Source organism: Eucyclogobius newberryi, unplaced genomic scaffold (assembly GCF_026437365.1).
Source record: "Eucyclogobius newberryi isolate DKJ021-1_F unplaced genomic scaffold, fEucNew1.0.hap1 SCAF_9, whole genome shotgun sequence".
In the NCBI taxonomy this organism is placed as follows: domain Eukaryota; kingdom Metazoa; phylum Chordata; class Actinopteri; order Gobiiformes; family Gobiidae; genus Eucyclogobius; species Eucyclogobius newberryi.
In genome coordinates, this window is record NW_027316532.1 from 11,902,968 (window position 1) to 11,923,884 (window position 20,917).

A 20,917-nucleotide genomic window follows, 5' to 3' on the forward strand; every position below is an offset into this window, starting at 1 on the left:
AGCAGACACATAAGACCTGGGCTTGTTCTACATCAAGTTTCTTTAAGTTAGTTTCAGCTGAAGACATGTGAGTAAAACAGCCGTTCATTGAAGGAACCGACACAGACGCTTTTCAACCTTTGGCTTTATGTCTCTTAAATTCTCAGGTTAAAATTCAGTTTTTGATTCACTCTTTTTGAAGTGAAGGAGAAACTCAAAAAATCTAGTTATCTTGACTTTGATTTTAGTGTCCCAAATAATTCCTTAGTGGCTAATTAATCCAGGAGTGAAAAGTGATTTATGATTTCATCAAATCTATATATTTAATTGATGATGAAAAATTACAAAACTTTGTTAGACATCCTCACATACAAACAGAATCATCATCATCAGGATTCAAATTTGCTATTGTCAACTTCATATTTTACATGTTGCTTAAGTGACGTTCCAAATGTGAATGTTATACATGTGTAAATACACGCTCTAAATCTGAGGATATTAATGTTCAGAGTTGGTTCCTTGCACTATAGAGAAGAGGGCAAAACAGGATGAAAACAACTCAAGAGAGATATATCTGATTTCATCAAATCTATACATTTAATTGATGAAGCATAAAAATGACAGAGCTGAGCAGATGAATAGGTCTGACACTCACAGAGGTCATTTGGTCATAGGTAAACACACTCACAGAGGTCATGTGGTCATAGGTAAAACACACTCACAGAGGTCATGTGGTCATAAGTAAAACACACTCACAGAGGTCATGTGGTCATAGGTAAAACACACTCACAGAGGTCATGTGGTCATAAGTAAAACACACTCACAGAGGTCATGTGGTCATAGGTAAAACACACGCACAGAGGTCATGTGGTCATAGGTAAAACACACTCACAGAGGTCATGTGGTCATAGGTAAAACACACGCACAGAGGTCATGTGGTCATAGGCAAAACACACTCACAGAGGTCATGTGGTCATAGGTAAAACACTCACAGAGGTCATGTGGTCATAGGTAAAACACACTCACATAGGTAAAACACACTCACAGAGGTCATGTGGTCATAAGTAAAACACACTCACAGAGGTCATGTGGTCATAGGCAACTGGTCAACTCCCATCCAGAAGCTGCTCGCCTTCTGATTGGCTGAGAAATCTACAGTGTCAGAAGCATGGATCTATTAGATCAGGGGTGGGCAATTATTTTCCTCCGAGCGCCATATTCAAATCCAGGCACGTAGCGGAGGGCCAGCCCGCGATCATTGGGGTGAAAAAAAGATGATAAAAAAAAATTAAATATCAAATATAATATCACTTTTCTTTTCAAATATAGGCTATTGAATATATTATTTAATTCATTTCATGTCATCTTTATTAAGGATACAAGTGCAGACAGATGTTACAGTTGAATTAAAAAAAAAAAAATAGAAACTAAAATCTTTCTGGGGGCCACATCGGCCCCTGGGGCCACAAATGCCCAGGTCTGTAGAAGTTACCTACGAAAAACATGTTCACCCCCCGGACTGTAGGTGGCAGTGTGCTCCATCTTGTGTTTGTGCCGGTGCAGTGCTTCCGGGTCACAGCCCATGGTCGCAGTGCAAGAGGGTGCTGTGGGTGCCTCAGATAACACTGTTGGATGGTATAATCACACACTTCGAGCACAGTTCTGCCGATGCTGGGCTTTGGAGCAGCGGCCATGGACATCCCGACCCCGCCTGAAGGTGCGTGCGGCCGGCAGAGGGACCGGAGAGGAGCCGCTCGGAGCAGTGCACGGCTAATGCTAATACACAGCTAATGCTAATGCACGGCTAATGGCTAACCGGGCTGTGTTACCTCTTTTATACACGTGTGAAAGGAAAACATTGAAGTTTTCCAGTTTGCTTGCGCGCTTCTGTACACGGGGACCATTCGGTTTCGCTGTTACCGTGGCAACCCTGAGCCCTGTTCACCAGGCCGGTGCAGCATCAACATTAGCATCTAATATAGGCAAATCATATCATACAGATGGGACAGTGTGATCATATTCTTGACAATATTCTTGTAAAACCAGTTACCTTTTTAGTGAAAAGGTGCACAATACTACACTGCAGTACTGGACAGCTGCTTGTTACTGAAATGTTACTGCTTTGCCTTAATGTTCCGCATTAAAGAGGGCATGTTGTGCTTTGTTTCAGGTTCTCTGTAGGTCATCGTCTACATTCTGTTCATTATAAACGGCATTATTGATCTTGAAACTCATAGGAACAGAAACGGGTTCAAAACTACAGAACTGATAAGCCCCGCCTCTCCATAGGGACGTTTCACTGTCACAAGAGTCATGGGTCACTCTGACTCTTCAGTTTTAACTAAATTCAGGGATGGGTAGAATTAGAAATCTTCTGAGCAGCCGAGTGTCAGTTTCATTCCTCCGTCCGTTACTGCTGCTGAACGCTCTTATTATCAGAGGAAACACACACACGTCCAACCAGAATGTACAACATGGAGGGTGTGCTGTGTGTTGTGTGTATCTGGTGCGTGTTGTGTGTGTCTCTGGTGTTCATGTGTGTTTCCTTGTACAGATCAGGAGCTGAGGAACGTTATAGACAAACTGGCCCAGTTTGTTGCCCGAAATGGCCCCGAGTTTGAGAAGATGACGATGGAGAAGCAGAAAGACAACGCCAAGTTCTCCTTTCTCTTTGGAGGAGACTACTTCACCTACTACAAGTACAGACTGGCCCTGGAGCACCAGCCGCGTATGTTAAAGCCCTGACACCACTTGTCCTTGTCCCCCCGTGTCCCCAGGAGCTGATCATCGTGTTACTGACTGTCTCACACTTGTTCTTCTTGTGTCATACAGTTGCCTTCATTTTTCAATTTGTTTTGCTGTATTTGTACAGTTGGGGGTGGGAAATATTGCCACAGAATGTATATGTTTTTAAATAATGATCCCAGTATAATATTCACATGATCTTGTACTTTAACGTGACTCGATTATGTTGAGATGCAGATTCACTGCAGGTTTGCGATGAATGATTTTTGGTAGTTCTCATTGGGACCTGTAGGACTGTTACAATGCCATAGCAACTACTCAAGCAAACAAATCGATCTCTGCCAAAAAGATGAGTTTGACTGGTCAGTTCTGGTTAAATGAGCGTTTGACCCTGTTTAGTCGCCACTGGACGAAGCTCCCAGACGCTGTGAGCCTTGGTCTGAATTGAAGCTGTAAAAATGTTGTCTTTCTATCTTAGATGGTTCTGCTCGAGATGCGGAGGACTTGACATCTCAAGGTATTGACAGAGGTTGGAGCTGACATGAGAAAACCCTTAGGGCACATGGTTTTAGGGCACATGGTTTTTCATCTTCTGTTTGATTGACTTCTTTCATTTGACTTATTTTAAGCAGAACGTTCCTCCTACATTCAGAATCTCTTTCCTAGTCCAGGCCACAAATGTTCTGCTTGTTTCTCATGCTTTTGACTGTGGTTTGGCTGAGGGGCTGAGGACAGAAGGACAGGGGACAGTTTGCATGTGTCCACACTGTGCACTGGTGTCTTCATGAGCCTCTGGACCCTGTGTCTCTGATACGAACCATGTCCTGCATCTTCTTTCTCAGACATGTACAACCCTAGGACCAAAGATGGAGGAGATCTTCCTCCTGGCTCCATGCCCTTTATGGCCCCGACAGTCGCTCCTCCTGGGGCCCCTCCGCCAGGCGCCCCTCCCCCTGGGGGCCCTCCCATTGAAGATCTGATGCAGCAGAGCCTGTGGAATCTGCAGCAGCAGGAGCAGCACCTTAATTCCCTGCGACAGGTACTCTCAAACTTTGGTTTGGGGACGGTTAGGTTCCTGGCTGTCGTGTCCCTCAGGAGGGTTTGGGACCAGCCCATAGAGCAGGCCTCTGTCCTCGTGGGACGGTCCACTCACAGTGGCTTATTTATAGCACGTGTCGTCTGAGAAAGCATCTTTTACCTGAGATACAGAAGAGTCTGATTGGTTAATCCCGCCTGTCAATCATGGCCATTCAAACCATGGCAACCGATAAAGAAACAAATTATAGTGTGAGTGTTGAGATGAAGATTCCCTGAGGCGTTGTCTCTGTGTCTCTGTCCTCAGGAGCAGGTGACAGCAGCCATCGCTCTGGCCGTGGAGCAGCAGACGCAGAAGCTGCTGCAGGAGACGCAGCTGGACATGGCAGAGTTTGACAGCGCGCTGCAGCCAATCATAGACATGTGCACCAAGGACGCCATCTCGGTAAAGCCCGCCCACTCGGTAAAGCCCGCCCCCTCCAGGGCCCAGGGATCAGGGCTGATTCTATCTCTGTCCCTCTTCAGGCTGGAAAGAACTGGATGTTCACCAACGCCAAGGGCCCTCAGCACTGTGAGCTGATGACATCACACCTGAGCAACCGCATCACGGCCGACGGTGCGCACTTCGAGCTGAGACTGCACCTCATCTACCTGACCAACGACGTGCTGCACCACTGGTACTGGGGGGACACACGGGGACACATAGGGACACACGGGAGGACACACGGGAGGACACACGGGGACACACGAGGACACACAAGGACACATCATGGTCCAGAAGGACAGGGCTCCTCAAACCTTCTCTTATGGAACGTCTGGAAATTATCTAATTGCATTTTTTGTATGAACCTTGAATAACCATGAAATGATATAATTATAATAAGAGTTTAATTCTCTAAATGCAGCGTCTTTAAAGACTCAGTGTCCATGAAAAGACCTGGACCTCCTGGCCACACCTCCTCCTCTCCTCCCTCTGTCTCTCCTCTCCTCCCTCTGTCTCTCCTCCCTCTGTCTCTCCTCCCTCTGTCTCTCCTCCCTCTGTCTTTCCTCCCTCTGTCTCTCCTCTCCTCCCTCTGTCTCTCCTCGCTTTGTCTCTCCTCCCTCTGTCTCTCCTCTCCTCCCCCTGTCTCTCCTCCCTCTGTCTCTCCTCGCTTTGTCTCTTCTCTCTTCCCTCTGTCTCTCCTCTCTCTGTCTCTCCTCCCTCTGTCTCTCCTCTCCTCCCTCTGTCTCTCCTCCCTCTGTCTCTTCTAGCTTCTGAAAAAAATCCTACCTCCAATATTAATCAGGAATAATGACGAATGATTTTTCGCAAGTGTTTGTGTTGAAAGGGACATAGTGTCCCACAGAGTGTCCCACAGAGTGTTCCACCACAGAGTGTTCCACCACAGAGCGTCCTCTCACAGAGCGTCCTCTCACAGAGCGTCCTCTCACAGAGCGTCCTCTCACAGAGCGTCCTCACACAGAGCGTCCTCACACAGAGCGTCCTCTCACAGAGCGTCCTCTCACAGAGCGTCCTCTCACAGAGCGTCCTCTCACAGAGCGTCCTCTCACAGAGCGTCCTCTCACAGAGTGTGTGTTTCTCAGTCAGAGGAAGCATCAGAAGGATCTTCTGGCCGCTCTGCAGAAGGTGGTGGTGCCTATTTACTGCACCAGCTTCTTGGCCGTGGAAGAGGAGAAGCAGCAGAAGATCACCAGGGTAACACGCACGCACACACAAACACACGCAGACGCACGCACACACAAACGCACGCACACACAAAGACGCACGCACACACGAACACGCACGCACGCACACACACGCACACAGACACACGCACACACTAACACACACACACGCACACACACACAGACATGCACGCACACACACACAAACGAACACACGCACGCAGACACAAACACACACACGCACATACACACACGCACAAACACGCACACACACAGACACACGCACGCGCACACACACAAACGAACACACACACACACATACTCACTCACTCACACACACACTCTAACTTGATTGTTTGTTTTGTGTTTCATGCAGTTGTTGCAGCTTTGGGAGAAAAATGGTTACTTTGATGACGAGACCATTCAGCAGCTGCAGAACCCCGCCCTGGGCCTGGGCCAGTACCAGGTGAGTGCCCCTCCCCAGTGAGGCTCTCCTGGTGCCCCTCCCCAGTGAGGCTCTCCTGGTGCCCCTACCCAGTGAGGCTCTCCTGGTGCCCCTACCCAGTGAGGCTCTCCTGGTGCCCCTCCCCAGTGAGGCTCTCATAGTGCCCCTCCCCAGTGAGGCTCTTCTGGTGCCCCTCCCCAGTGAGGCTCTCATAGTGCCCCTCCCCAGTGAGGCTCTCATAGTGCCCCTCCCCAGTGAGGCTCTCATAGTGCCCCTCCCCAGTGAGGCTCTCATGGTGCCCCTCCCCAGTGAGGCTCTCATGGTGCCCCTCCCCAGTGAGGCTCTCATGGTGCCCCTCCCCAGTGAGGCTCTCATAGTGCCCCTCCCCAGTGATGCTCTCATAGTGCCCCTCACCAGTGAGGCTCTCATAGTGCCCCTTCCCAGTGAGGCTCTCATGGTGCACATTTAACCATGGGCACAACCAGTGTTTTCTCCTTGTCTCCTCCCCAGGCCTCTCTGATCACAGAGTACGCGGGCGTGGTGCAGCCCATCCAGGTGGCCTTCCAGCAGCAGGTGCAGGTTCTCAAGGCCCAGCACGAGGAGTTTGTGTCCAGCTTGAAGAAGCAGCACCAGCCCCAGCCCGCTCCCGCCCAGATCCCCCTGTTAGAGGCAGACAAGCCCCCTGGCCTCGCCCCACAAGCCGGTACGACTCCAGATCAAATGAGATCCAGCGTGTGGTGGATGCATATGTGGTGGGTGCGTGTGGTGGGTGCGTGTGGTGGGTGCGTGTAGTGGGTGCGTGTGGTGGGTGTGGATACGTGCGTGTACGCCGCACACGCGGTTGCAGGGCGTGCAGGCGCTGGGCGGGTGTAGGACTCAGGCGGGTGTAGGACTCAGGCGGGTGGGTGTAGGGCTCAGGCGGGTGTGTGCGGGGCACAGGCGGGTGTGTGCGGGGCACAGGCGGGTGTGGGCGGGGCACAGGCGGGTGTGTGCAGGGCACAGGCGGGTGTGTGCGGGGCACAGGCGGGTGTGTGCGGGGCACAGGCGTGACGTAGAGAACCTTTCAGCCGTCCTGTGTGTTTCTGCAGAGGTGAAAGCGGTCATCCCCAGCACAGCCTCTAGAGAGCTGGACACGGCCCCTCCGCGCACACAGGAGTCCTCCGGCGAGCTGCCCCCAAACAAGCCCTCCTGGTACGACCCGCAGCACATGGGCCCCTGGAACCCCAACCAGCCGGTAAGGCCCGCTTCCTTATGCTGCTCACGGTGGCGTTTCAGTGTTCTCGCTGGGCTGAGGGTGGAGGATGGCGGTGGCAAAAAGTGCTGCAAAAATGTGCGCATGCTCCGCCCACAGCGCTCGATATGGAAATCCAATATGAGCCAGACGGCGCTCTTAAGTGGCTCATATTGGCTTTCCATACTTTTGGGTATCGTGCGAGCGCTGTGGTGCCTGCACGAGTGCAGCAGCACCTTAAAATGCCCGCTGTGCGCTCACGGTTATCTTAATACCTGGCGGTATCTTTTCAGCATGGCGGGGGCCTTCAGGGGCCTCAGCGAGAACACTGGAGTCTGGACCTCTCCAAACATGTTCTAAATACACGGGATTGTTGTTCACTTTCTGCTCTCAAATGTGAACTGAGGGCAGCAGTAGCAGTAGCTCGGTGGGCGGCAGTAGCTCGGTGGGCGGCAGTAGCTCGGTGGGCGGCAGTAGCTCGGTGGGCGGCAGTAGCTCGGTGGGCGGCAGTAGCTCGGTGGGCTTTGTTGTGAGCCTGGGTGAATGACACTTGTCATGATCATAAGGGTCAGGACTAACCACACGATACTGATCGTGGCTGATATTTCGGTGAAGGCTCTGACCCCTGAGCCAGGGACTGACCCCTGAGCCAGGGACTGACCCCTGAGCCAGGGACTGACCCCTGAGCCAGGGACTGACCCCTGAGCCAGGGACTGACCCTGACTGTGCCCTCTGCAGCCCCCGTTTGACCCCAACCAGCCGCCGCCCTGCCTGCCCTGGAGCAGCCACGAAGGCATGTGGAATGAGCAGAGGGACACTGGTAGCTGGAGCGGGGCCCCCCCAAGAGAAGGAAGTCCCTGGAATGGCCCCGGGGGGTCCGAGTCGGGGCCCGCAACGTGGAACTCTTTTGACCAACCCAGCAATTGGAGCAGTCAGCCAGAGCAGCCTCCGTGGGGTCAGCGGGAGCCCCCTTTCCCCCCTCGCATGCAGGTGGGCCCTTAACGCCGGCACAAACCTAGTCTTCTCTGAGCGTAAAGATGATTCATATATATGTCTGTGTGTCCTGTGCTCAGAGGCCCCCACACTTCAGAGGACCCTTCCCCCCTCACCAGCAGCCCCCTCCCTTTAACCAGCCCCCTCCTCCACACAACTTTGGCCGCTTCCCTCCTCGCTTCATGCAGGACGAATTTCCTCTGAGACACCCATATGACCGGCCCCCGTACCCCCCGCCCCGCTTCGACTACCCCCAGGACTTCCCCGGAGGTGAGTAAAACATCTGACACGGTCACAAACGCAGCGCTGACCATGACCTATTATGTTATTGACCCTCAGACCTGCCAGGACCACCCCCACACCACCATCCCAATCAGAGAATGCCTCCTGGTAATATGGGAGGAGAACGCCCTCCTTGGGGTGGGAGCCAGCACCCAGAATTTGGCCCCCCTCCTCACGGATTCAATGGTCACTCCCCACACGTGCGTCATCGACAGCCCCTGATCCAGGATGACCCCAGCCTCGTCCCCAATGTGCCGTATTTCGACCTGCCCGCCGGCCTTATGGCCCCTCTTGTCAAGGTGAGGCGCTCTCGCCGAGGGCCCCGCTCTTGCCGAGGGCCCGCTCTCGCCGAGGGCCGCTTTAGAATGTGTCAAACTGACCCTTTGTGTGCTCAGCTGGAGGAATGTGAATACAAACCTCTGGACCCCAAAGACATACGGCTGCCCCCGCCGATGCCCCCCAGTGACCGCCTGCTGGCTGCAGTAGAGGCCTTCTACAGCCCCCCGTCCCACGACCGCCCGCGGAACAGGTGCAGTTTGTACTATTATCATTGTTTATTCTGCACAAATCTGACTTATTCTTATTATTAGTATTATTCTTGTTCTTATCTGATATGAGCCTCTCATGCACCATAGAGGCACATCCCCCATCTGTGGCACATGTGTGGTACACGTGTGGTACACATGGTGTGGTACACGTTAGGTACACGTGGTGTGGTACACGTGTGGTACATGGTACATGTGTGGTACATGGTACATGTGTGGTACATGGTACATGTGTGGTACATGGTACATGTGTGGTACATGTGTGGTACATGTGTGGTACATGTGTGGTACACATGGTGTGGTACACATGGTGTGGTACACATGGTGTGGTGCACATGGTGTGGTACACGGTACATGTGTGGTAGTACACGGTACATGTGTGGTACACGGTACATGTGTGGTAGTACACGGTACATGTGTGGTAGTACACGGTACACGTGTGGTACACGTGTGGTGCACGTGCGGTACATGTGTGTGTCTCCTCAGTGGTGCATGTGTGTGTCTCCTCAGTGGTACATGTGTGTGTGTCTCCTCAGTGGTACATGTGTGTGTCTCCTCAGTGGTACATGTGTGTGTCTCCTCAGTGGTACATGTGTGTGTCTCCTCAGTGAGGGCTGGGAGCAGAACGGTCTGTACGAGTTCTTCAGGGCCAAGATGAGGGCCCGAAGGAAGAAGGAGCAGGAGAAGCACAACAGGTGCGACACTTTACACTTCTGTAATGGAACCACTCATATCAGGAGGAGACATGTTGAAAGTGTTTAGTCAGTGGGACGTCCCACTGTGGACGTCCCACTGACTGAGTGTGTGTCTGTGCAGTAGTCGAGGGGAAAGCGGTCGAGGGGACAGTCGCTCCCGCAGCAGAGGCAGGTCCTCCTCTCGCTCCAGCTCACACTCCTCCAAGTCTTCTCGCTCCAGGTCCCGCTCATCCAGGAGCCGCTCACGCTCCTCCTCCGGCTCCAGGTCTGTGCTCTGCACCACCTACACCACCCACACAACACCCACACAACACCTACACCACCCACTCAACACCTACACCACCCCCACACCACCCCCATAACACCCACACAACACCCACAACACCTCCACCACCTACACCACCCACACTCCCCTCACCACCCACACTCCCCTCACCACCCACACTCCCCTCACCACCTACACTCCCCTCACCACCCAAACCACCCACACCACACCCACACCACCTACACCCTCCACACTTCTAGGCTGTTCTCAGTCCAGTGAATGTGTCTTTGCTGTATGTCTTGCTCCTCAGGTCCCGCAGTAGGTCCAGATCGTCCCGGTCCCGCTCTGGCTCCAGGTCTCGCTCACGATCCCCGACCAAACGCAGAGGAACTGCCAAGTCTCCACCGTAAGACACGCCTTTCAAAGGCTTCATCACAATGTACCCTACCATAATAAAGAAGAGTCAGACTGTAGAGGCTGTAGAGGCTGTAGAGGCTGTAGAGGCTGTAGAGGCTGTAGAGGCTGTAGAGGCTGTAGAGGCTGTAGAGACTGTAGAGACTGTAGAGACTGTAGAGACTGTAGAGACTGTAGAGACTGTAGAGACTGTAGAGACTGTAGAGACTGTAGAGACTGTAGAGACTGTAGAGGCTGTAGAGACTGTAGAGGCTGTAGAGCCTGTAGAGCAGGGGTGTCAAACTCATTTTGGGCCGCGGGCCGAATTTCAACGCTCAGGCTGGGTCGCGGGCCGAACATAACGTAAAACATAAAACAATACAAAAATATAAGAAATAAATAGCTTTATATAACCAACGCTGTTTTTGAAGCAATTACTGGATCAATTAAAAGAAATTACAAACACGTTTGTTCTCATAAACTGAAATGTAGTAAGAAAAACAAGTGTAATTTCACCAACACTGTTCTTCAGTTTATGTCATTACAACTTCAGAGTTGATCTACAGAGATAAACATTTAGTCTATTGTTAAATAGGTATTTGGAACTGAAAAAATATTGTATTTGACTTTAACAAAATAAACTTCAAGATTTAAAAAAACTTTTAAATGTACTAACTAACATTTCCACGTCTGTGTAGTTATCTGTAGTTCTCTTTACACCTGAACTGACACACCACTAAATACAAACACACGTGGAGCGTTTAAGGAGGTTAAGTTATGAGCCACAGTGTTCCATCAAACCAAACTTTTCTCAAATCGTGGGCCAAATATTATGTACAAAATAAAACAATACAAAATATAAGAAACAAATAGCTTTCTTACAGCCTAGTAATAGTTGTGGAGACTGTTGTGCAAATGTGCAGCAGGTGAAAGACTGCTCATTTCTGATGTGAAATGTTCATATCACAGACATGTTTCTGCTCAAACTCAATACAAGCTCACTATTTTCATAGTTTAAGTTGATCTTAGTGACAATTGATTAATGTAGTGACTCAAATGAGGTCATTGTGTTTGTGTTCAGTCACATTAGTGTGGACACAGTCATGTTCATACGTTATTACACTCTGACCTGTGTTTTTACCTGTGGCTCCTGATCTGTCCAGGTTTGTAGAGGATGTTTTCCTCAGAGCATCATCACAGAAGTTAGTTTTCTTGTTGTTAGCTCCACTTTTAGCACAACTCTAAAATCCGCAAAACAGTCTTCTTTCTTTCTTCTACGTGTCTCATAAAGCCACACGTCTCTGTCCTTGCTCAGACCTCTGCTCTGAGGTGCGTAAGTGCTGTCAAGTGCGCAAACGCGTGTCTTACTTCTCGCAGCACTTCTCCCTCCGCAGTACACACAGCAGTGAAGAGCCGCACGGGGGAGGGGCGGCCACCAGCGGCATTGTGGGACGTGTAGTTTTAGCGCTAACAACGGCTACGGAAGTAGCTACGGTTCTATGAACGAAAAAAATTTTTTTTTAATATTAATTCAAAATGTTCGGCGGGCCGGATAAAAACGTTTGGTGGGCCCGATGTTTGACACCCCTGCTGTAGAGGCTGTAGAGACGTGAAACGGTGAGATTTGGATTTATGTGATTTATTCTTCATATTTTGCACACGTATAATCGTGGCTTAGTAGTTCTTTCTCCAAATATAAATGTACACACAGTATTTATTCTATTTGAGTTTCACATTTATTATTATGTAATACATTTATGTAGTAACAATTGTCTTTACTATGTCCTCTGTCCCTCTCTGTCCCCTGTCCACAGCCCCGTCCCTGCTCCTGGAGGCCCCCCGACCCCCAAACTGGCTCCAGACTCGAGGCTCGGGGAGGAGAACAAGGGGCACCAGCTGCTCATGAAAATGGGTTTGTTCCTGTTTTACATTTTTGTATATTTAATGTATATACTACATTTGAAACATCATTGAAATGTCCTTTTAGTAAATGCTTTTTTACTTAAGTCAGATCTAAGCCTGGGGGGGTCAGGGGTCAGATCTAAGCCTGGGGGGTCAGAGGTCAGATCTAAGCCTGGGGGGTCAGATCTAAGCCTGAGATCATCATTATTGTTCTTCTGACAAGTTTAACTGACTCAAAGCGTGTTGTGTTGTCTGCTGCAGGCTGGAGCGGCTCTGGGGGTCTCGGGGCCAAAGAGCAAGGCATCCAGGACCCCATCAAGGGAGGGGACATCCGAGACAAGTGGGACCAGTACAAAGGTGTGGGCGTGTCACTGGACGACCCCTACGAGAACTACAGACGCAACAAGAGCTACAACTTTGTGGCGCGAATGAAAGCCAGAGAAGAAGGTGTGTCGGGGTGTGCGCTCGGGCGGGGCAGGGCTGTGTCGGTATATGTGTGTATGTATGTGACTCAAACTAATGATCACATCTTTGTTTAATGATCGTTTCATGTTTCATTGTATTGAAAATATTGTTATTTGTGAATAAATCCAGTTTTTTTCTTTTGCAGTGAATCGAGAGCCTCCGGAGGCTCCGCCCACAGACTGATGACATCACAATGTTTTGTTTAAAGGTGCTATGGACGATTTTTTTCAGCAAATTTTGTATCATATTTCCTCGTGGCGTGGATAAATCATTTGTCCTGCCATGTATCAATCATAAAACGCACCTATCGCTCACCTGCAGCCGCGTGCGGTTCGTGCCCACGTTTCCACGTGCCTAAGCGCATGGATCTATCATAATATAGTTCCCTCAGTGTACGGGGCAAAATGAAGACGGAGAAAGACAGTTCGAGCTGACGCAGAAGTGGACAGAAATCTACGGGAGACGAGAGATGCGATGCTCTCCGTTGCGCTAATAAACAAACGCACGTGTGTGTTGTATCAGTCCGCACGGGGGAGTGCGCATGCGCACTTCCGCCTGTGTTCTCAAATCGCCGAAAAATCGTCCATACCGCCTTTAAGTCCTTTTGTCTTTGTTTTTTTACCTGTAATAAGTTTTGAATTCTAGAATAATGCTTCTTTCTGTGTAAGAAATAAAGTGTGTGTGTGTGAGCGCCCCCTGCTGTGCCCTCCTGCCTCTGCATCTGTCACAACTGCACCTTTAATATAACACAAACCATCAATAAAGTTTTTATATTATAGTATTTATATAAAAAGTAGTCTGCATCATAAACACATCAGAGCCAAGCACTGATTTTAGCTCCATTTTAACTTCATATTTGATCAGTTCTTTCTTCAGCGACTCGTTCTGGACACGAAGCTGAAGCTGGAGCTGGAGCTGATGCTGATGTTATTGGATCAAAACGACCAAAAGATTATTTTCTGGTCTGATTCCTCAGCCTGTGGTTCAAGCGTGTGATTCGTAAATGTCTGAAGCGCGGCCCCTGGGCGAGGCGCCCGGCCCCTGCCGGAACCTGGGCGAGGCGAGGCTCCCGGAAGGAACCTGGGCGAGGCGGGGGAAGTGTTTTGCCAAAAGACATAATGGCAGAATGCCCTAGAGCTCTTCAAGATCATTGAGTGAAACTTTGGGCCTGAGACAGGTTGGTTTGTGTTGTGGGGCGTGTTTTTCTATGAATGTTGCCGTGGAGACGGTCCGACCTGCTCCGTTACTATGGTTACAGCCAACAAACGAGATACAGCCGCAAGACACAGGAAAGTAACTGAAGTCAAAAGAAAAGTTATTAGTTTGAGTTAAGTAGAGTTTGTGCAACTAAACTAGTGTTTTACTGAGAGCGGGACAGTGCGGGACGTGAGTGCGGCCATGTACGAGGACCTGCGCGTTGAGTGGATCCGCAGCTGCGTGTGCACGTGCTTCCACCTGCCCCACGGAAGACCAAACTGCTTTGACCGGCTCCTGCAGCGGGACCACGGGGCCCCGCAGCGGAGCATCAGCCGCTTCCTGGACCGAGTGACCGAGGAGCAGACGCCCTCATGTCTGCTGTTCTTCAAGAGCGTGCGGGAGGAGGAGGTGGAGGTCCAGGTCCCGCTCGGTGAGTGATGGAGACAGGGACCCCCCAGATGGGACCCCCCAGATGGCCCCTAAAAAGTAGTTAAATCTAAAATGAACAAAACATGAACAGACCTAGGCTGTAATAAATAGCTTTTTGTTGTTGATATTGACATATCAGGGTTTTTGCTCTGTAGGAACTGTTTTCTGTTCCTACAGAACTGTTTTCAGTTCCTACTAGGTCTTTATTTTAGTTCCAGTCACATATGAAGCGCACTGGGGCCACACTTAGGGGGCTACACTTTGGGGGCTACACTTTGGGGGCCACACTTTGGGGGCCACACTTTGGGGCCACTTGGTCAAATCTGTTTCATGAATTAACCACTGTGACTTATTGTGTTTTGTCATTCATTTCATTGTCAAATGTTTTGGACAGATTCATCTCACATATCTTTACAGGAGGATTAAGGATAATATAGTTTTGTTTTCCTAATTTTATCAAATGAAATGTTCTAACTTTAGACTTTCAGTCAGAGGGACTATGTCGTTCCCCTGACTGAACAGGGACTGAGGGACTGTTGTGTGGGACTGTTGTGTGGGACTGTGGGACTGTTGTGTGGGACTGTTGTGTGGAACTGTGGGACTGTTGTGTGGAACTGTGGGACTGTTGTGTGGGACTGAGGGACTGTTGTGTGGGACTGTTGTGTGGGACTGTTGTGTGGGACTGAGGGACTGTTGTGTGGGACTGAGGGACTGTTGTGTGGGACTGAGGGACTGTTGTGTGGGACTGAGGGACTGTTGTGTGCGCCTGTGGGACTGTTTTGTGGGACTGTTGTGTTGGACTGTGGGACTGTTGTGTAGGACTGTGAGACTGTTGTGTGGGACTGTTGTGTGGGACTGAGGGACTGTTGTGTTGGACTGTGGGACTGTTGTGTGGGACTGAGAGACTGTTGTGTGGGACTGTTGTGTGGGACTGAGGGACTGTTGTGTGGGACTGTTGTGTGGGACTGTTGTGTGGGACTGAGGGACCGTTGTGTGGGACTGTTGTGTGGGACTGTTGTGTGGAACTTTGGGACTGTTGTGTGGGACTGTGGGACTGTTGTGTAGGACTGAGGGACTGTTGTGTGGGACTGAGGGACTGTTGTGTGGGACTGTTGTGTGGGACTGAGGGACTGTTGTGTGGGACTGTGGGACTGTTGTATGGGACTGTGGGACTGTTGTGTGGGACTGTTGTGTGGGACTGTGGGACTGTTTTGTGGGACTGAGGGACTGTTGTGTGGGACTGTGGGACTGTTGTGTAGGACTGAGGGACTGTTGTGTGGGACTGAGGGACTGTTGTGTGGGACTGTGGGACTGTTGTGTGGGACTGAGGGACTGTTGTGTGGGACTGAGGGACTGTTGTGTGGGACTGAGGGACTGTTGTGTAGGACTGTGAGACTGAGGGACTGTTGTGTGGGACTGATTGACTGTTGTGTGGGACTGTTGTGTGGGACTGAGGGACTGTTGTGTTGGACTGTGGGACTGTTGTGTGGGACTGAGAGACTGTTGTGTGGGACTGTTGTGTGGGACTGAGGGACTGTTGTGTGGGACTGTTGTGTGGGACTGTTGTGTGGGACTGAGGGACCGTTGTGTGGGACTGTTGTGTGGGACTGTTGTGTGGAACTTTGGGACTGTTGTGTGGGACTGTGGGACTGTTGTGTAGGACTGAGGGACTGTTGTGTGGGACTGAGGGACTGTTGTGTGGGACTGTTGTGTGGGACTGAGGGACTGTTGTGTGGGACTGTGGGACTGTTGTATGGGACTGTGGGACTGTTGTGTGGGACTGTTGTGTGGGACTGTGGGACTGTTTTGTGGGACTGAGGGACTGTTGTGTGGGACTGTGGGACTGTTGTGTAGGACTGAGGGACTGTTGTGTGGGACTGAGGGACTGTTGTGTGGGACTGTGGGACTGTTGTGTGGGACTGAGGGACTGTTGTGTGGGACTGAGGGACTGTTGTGTGGGACTGAGGGACTGTTGTGTAGGACTGTGAGACTGAGGGACTGTTGTGTGGGACTGATTGACTGTTGTGTGGGACTGTTGTGTGGGACTGTGGGACTGTTGTATGGGACTGTGGGACTGTTGTGTGGGACTGTGGGACTGTTGTGTGGGACTGTTGTGTGGGACTGTTGTGTGGGACTGTTGTGTGGGACTGTTGTGTGGGACTGAGGCGTGTCTTTCTCTTGGAGCTCCAGAGCAGGACATTGTGTCTTTGGCATTTTCATTCCGTTTGTCTTGAGTCACTTTAATCATTAAGAATCATTTCATAAATTAAAATGGATGTGATTATTTATGACGACAGATTTAGCCTCAGAATCAACCAGTGTTTTTAGAAAGGATTTTAGAAAAGGGATCACAATCACAATCACAATCACCACCACCACCACCACCACCACCTCACCACCACCACCACCACCTCACCACCACCGCACCGCACCGCACCGCACCGCATCGCATCACACCTGTTGAATACGAAGGTTTTGACAAAATAAAAAAAAATGTAAAATGAAGTGTTAAAAAAAGCTTGTTTTATTCATGTTTTTTCCATGTTCAGGACAAAAGGTTCAGAGTGAGTGACAGATGCAGCTCATGTAACGATGATGGAATATTACAATAAAACTGATAAGATAAGATATTCCTTTATTGTCCCACATGGGGAAATTTCATTGATGCAACGCAGGTAGATACAGAGGAAAAGAACAGATCACTTAAAATACAGTTATTACAGTTATTGACTTATGAGTCCAACATCGTGTAGGCACAATGACCCGGAACATAGATGTTAGAGTCATTGTGCAGGACGATTGCACAATGACCCGGGACATAGATGTTAGGGTCATTGTGGAGGCCGATTGCACAATGACCCGGGACATAGATGTTAGGGTCATTGTGCAGGACGATTGCACAATGACCCGGGACATAGATGTTAGGGTCATTGTGCAGGACGATCGCACAATGACCCGGGACATAGATGTTAGGGTCATTGTGCAGGACGATCGCACAATGACCCGGGACATAGATGTTAGGGTCATTGTGCAGGACGATTGCACAATGACCCGGACATAGATGTTAGGGTTATCATGCAGGACGATTGCACAATGACCCGGGACATTGATGTTAGGGTTATTGTGCAGGTTAGGGTCATTGTGCAGGACGATTGCGCCGGGACATAGATGTTAGGGTCAAACACGGGGACCACTTTGATGTGAGGAACTGTAAATTGTGTTCTGTTTTGTAGCGTCCAGGGATGCGGAGCGGAGCAAGCAGGACGAGGCTGAAGGGTCAGAGGTCAGCGAGAGCGAGGAGAACGAGGAGAGCGAGGAGAGTGAGGCTGAACCTGTCCTCAGCTACGTAAGAGCCACGCCCTGTGCAGTTAATCGTATTTTCAAGCTCGAGTTTTGAGGAGAAACTTTGACACGTTTTATGTGAAATGACAATTATTAAAAGTCTGTTTTGTTACTGAAGTTTTGTTACTTTAGATAAAACCAAATGAAATGGAATCAAAAATTGAGATGTGATTTATTTTGATGAAATATTGTCCTTTTTTAAAATATCATGCAAAAGTTCACATCCACACAACCAGTTTATTTATTAATAAAGTATTCAAAGTGATAAAAACAAAATAAAAATAAAAAGGTGCTTTTGAAGTGACCAGAGACCACACTGTGACCTGTGCACCTACTGTAACCTGTGCACCTGCTGTGACCTGTGCACCTACTGTAACCTGTGCACCTGCTGTGACCTGTGCACCTACTGTGACCTGTGCACCTACTGTGACCTGTGCACCTACTCTGACCTGTGACCTGTGCACCTACTGTGACCTGTGCCCTGCTGTGACCTGTGCACCTACTCTGACCTGTGACCTGTGCACCTACTGTGACCTGTGCCCTGCTGTGACCTGTGCACCTACTGTGACCTGTGCACCTACTCTGACCTGTGACCTGTGCACCTACTGTGACCTGTGCACCTACTGTGACCTGTGCACCTGCTGTGACCTGTGCACCTGCTGTGACCTGTGCACCTGCTGTGACCTGTGACCTGTGCACCCTCTGTGACCTGTGCACCCGCTGTGACCTGTGCACCTACTGTGACCTGTGCACCTACTGTGACCTGTGCACCCGCTGTGACCTGTGCACCTACTGTGCACCCGCTGTGACCTGTGCACCCGCTGTGACCTGTGCACCTACTGTGCACCCGCTGTGACCTGTGCACCTACTGTGACCTGTGCACCTACCGTGACCTGTGACCTGCTGGACACTTGACTTTTTGTCTTTTGAAGCCAGATCATGTTTGATAGACCGTGTGACGAGTGTGAACATTATCTCCACTGGTCCTCAGCATTAGCCTGCATTGGCCTGCATTGGCCTGCATTAGCCTGCATTAGGCTGCATTAGCTTGCATTAGCCTGCATTGGCCTGCATTAGCCTGCATCAGGCTGCATTAGCCTGCATTGGCCTGCATTAGCCTGCATTAGCTTGCATTAGCCTGCATTGGCCTGCATTAGCCTGCATTGGCCTGCATTAGCTTGCATTAGCCTGCATTAGGCTGCATTAGCTTGCATTAGCCTGCATTGGCCTGCATTAGCCTGCATCAGGCTGCATTAGCTTGCATTAGTCTGCATTAGCCTGCATTGGCCTGCATCAGCCTGCATTAGCCTGCATTAGCTTGCATTGGCCTGCATTAGCCTGCATTAGCTTGCATTGGCCTGCATTAGCCATCATTAGCCTGCATTAGTCAGCATTAGCCTACATTAGCCTACATTAGCAGGAGCTGACGTGGGACTGGTCATCATGGGTTCATCATGAGCAGTTCTAGTTCCAGAAGGTTCTTCACAGTCTGGTCTCTGGTCCTTCAGAGGGCGGAGCTTCAGGTGGTCTACCACACGGAGCTGCAGATGGGCGTCGACCGCTTCCCAGAGAACTACAGTCAGTGCCGGATCTTCTACTTCTTAAGATCCACAAACGGTGAGAGTCGTTGATCAGACATGTTTCCTCGAGGAGGAGCTCTGACTTCTCCTCCTCTTGTTCAGAGCCGGTGGTGGAGCCGCTGGACATGGAGGAGGCGCGCAGCCTCCTGCCCACACTCTTTGACATGGGCCTGGTCAACGGACCTCCTCTGGTCATGCTGAGGAACAAGCTCACACAGGTGTACCTCCCTCTGCTCTCCTGCCAGCAGAGGAGCGCTGCAGGAGAGGCCCAAGGCATGGAGGTCCAGGAGGGGGTGAGGGGCGACCAGGCAGGAGGAGCAGGAGGAGCAGGAGGAGCAGGAGGAGTAGAAGGAGCAGGAGGAGCAGCAGGAGCAGGAGGAGCAGAAGGAGCAGGAGGAGCAGAGCAGAAGACTTTTCTGAAGACACATGAGCAGCTGATGAAGCGCGATGAGCTTCTCCACCGCCTCCACAAGTTCTTGCGACTGGTCAACACCACCGTCCAGCAGATCCAGATCCAAGGTCTTGTCTTTAGAATGCACCGATGTCCCGTGGGGTCTGATGTCCCCTGTGGTCTGATGTCCCCTGGGGTCTGATGACCCGTGGGGTCTCATGTCCTGTGGGGTCTGATGTCCCCTGGGGTCTCATGTCCCCTGGGGTCTGATGTCTCCTGGGGTCTGATGTCCCCTGGGGTCTGATGTCCCGTGGGGTCTGATGTCCCCTGGGGTCTCATGTCCCCTGGGGTCTGATGTCCCGTGGGGTCTCATGTCCCGTGGGGTCGGATGTCACGTGGGGTCTCACGCCTGGGACACGCCTGGGACACACCTGGGACACGCCTGGGAAACACCTGGGACACACCTGGGACACGCCTGGGACACACTGCCTCTCACACCTGGGACACACCTGGGACACGCCTGGGACACACTGCCTCTCACACCTGGGACACACCTGGGACACGCCTGGGACACACTCCCTCTCACACCTGGGACACGCCTGGGACACACTGCCTCTCACACCTGGGACACACCTGGGACACGCCTGGGACACACTGCCTCTCACACCTGGGACACGCCTGGGACACACTGCCTCTCACACCTGGGACATGCCTGGGACACACTGCCTCTCACACCTGGGGCACGCCTGGGACACACTGCCTCTCACACCTGGGACACGCCTGGGACACACTGCCTCTCACACCTGGGACACACCTGGGACACACCTGGGACACGCCTGGGACACGCCTGGGACACACTACCTCTCACACCTGGGACACATCTGGGACACACCGCCTCTCACACCTGGGACACGCCCGGGACACACCTGGGACATCCCGCCTCTCACACCTGGGACACATCTGGGACACGCCTGGGACACGCCTGGGACACACCTGGGACACACCTGGGACACACCTGGGACACACTGCCTCTCACACCTGGGACGCACCCGGGACACACCTGGGACACGCCTGGGACACACTGCCTCTCACACCCGGGACGCACCCGGGACACACCTGGGACACACCCGGGACACACCTGGGACACCCCACCTCTCACACCTGTAAAATATGGGCGTGAAAAGCCCGTAGATAAAACTGCAGTTTTAAACAGTATTAAAACTCGCTTTGCTCTGACATTTTGTATTTTTCATTACAAACATGTGTTTTGTTTAAAATGACAAACTAAATGTAACAATACACAACATGTAGTTCTATGGTAAATAATTACAATATAAT

General features: G+C 50.9%; 2 protein-coding genes across 5 annotated transcripts in view; both read left to right on the top strand.

The window, feature by feature from the left end:
• Nucleotides 1-1,589: 1,589 nt before the first annotated feature.
• Nucleotides 1,590-13,262, top strand: cherp (calcium homeostasis endoplasmic reticulum protein). 4 transcript variants are annotated; one of them, XM_072438338.1, is made up of 21 exons: nucleotides 1,590-1,696; nucleotides 2,534-2,707; nucleotides 3,203-3,241; nucleotides 3,567-3,763; nucleotides 4,067-4,204; nucleotides 4,285-4,436; nucleotides 5,344-5,455; nucleotides 5,801-5,890; nucleotides 6,380-6,572; nucleotides 6,958-7,103; nucleotides 7,839-8,090; nucleotides 8,174-8,363; nucleotides 8,433-8,674; nucleotides 8,771-8,904; nucleotides 9,529-9,615; nucleotides 9,737-9,880; nucleotides 10,191-10,286; nucleotides 12,088-12,185; nucleotides 12,437-12,622; nucleotides 12,786-12,841; nucleotides 13,234-13,262. In XM_072438338.1, exons 1-20 carry the CDS (start codon nucleotides 1,648-1,650, stop codon nucleotides 12,821-12,823), a joined length of 2,757 nt encoding a protein of 918 aa, XP_072294439.1. In that variant the 5' UTR covers nucleotides 1,590-1,647; the 3' UTR covers nucleotides 12,824-12,841; nucleotides 13,234-13,262. The 4 variants fall into 4 exon arrangements, with proteins under 4 accessions (XP_072294439.1, XP_072294438.1, XP_072294440.1 ...); XM_072438337.1 differs by lacking the exon at nucleotides 13,234-13,262 and having other exon boundaries at nucleotides 12,786-12,899; XM_072438339.1 differs by lacking the exon at nucleotides 13,234-13,262 and having other exon boundaries at nucleotides 9,752-9,880; nucleotides 12,786-12,895.
• Nucleotides 13,263-14,038: 776 nt separating this feature from the next.
• Nucleotides 14,039-20,917, top strand: part of dnah10 (dynein axonemal heavy chain 10) — a 170,517-nt gene continuing 163,638 nt past the window's right edge. The window contains exons 1-5 of the mRNA XM_072439315.1: nucleotides 14,039-14,267; nucleotides 17,500-17,549; nucleotides 19,117-19,225; nucleotides 19,291-19,481; nucleotides 19,542-19,707. Coding sequence (XP_072295416.1) covers nucleotides 14,039-14,267; nucleotides 17,500-17,549; nucleotides 19,117-19,225; nucleotides 19,291-19,481; nucleotides 19,542-19,707 — 745 coding nt within the window. The remainder of the gene's footprint in view (nucleotides 14,268-17,499; nucleotides 17,550-19,116; nucleotides 19,226-19,290; nucleotides 19,482-19,541; nucleotides 19,708-20,917) is intronic.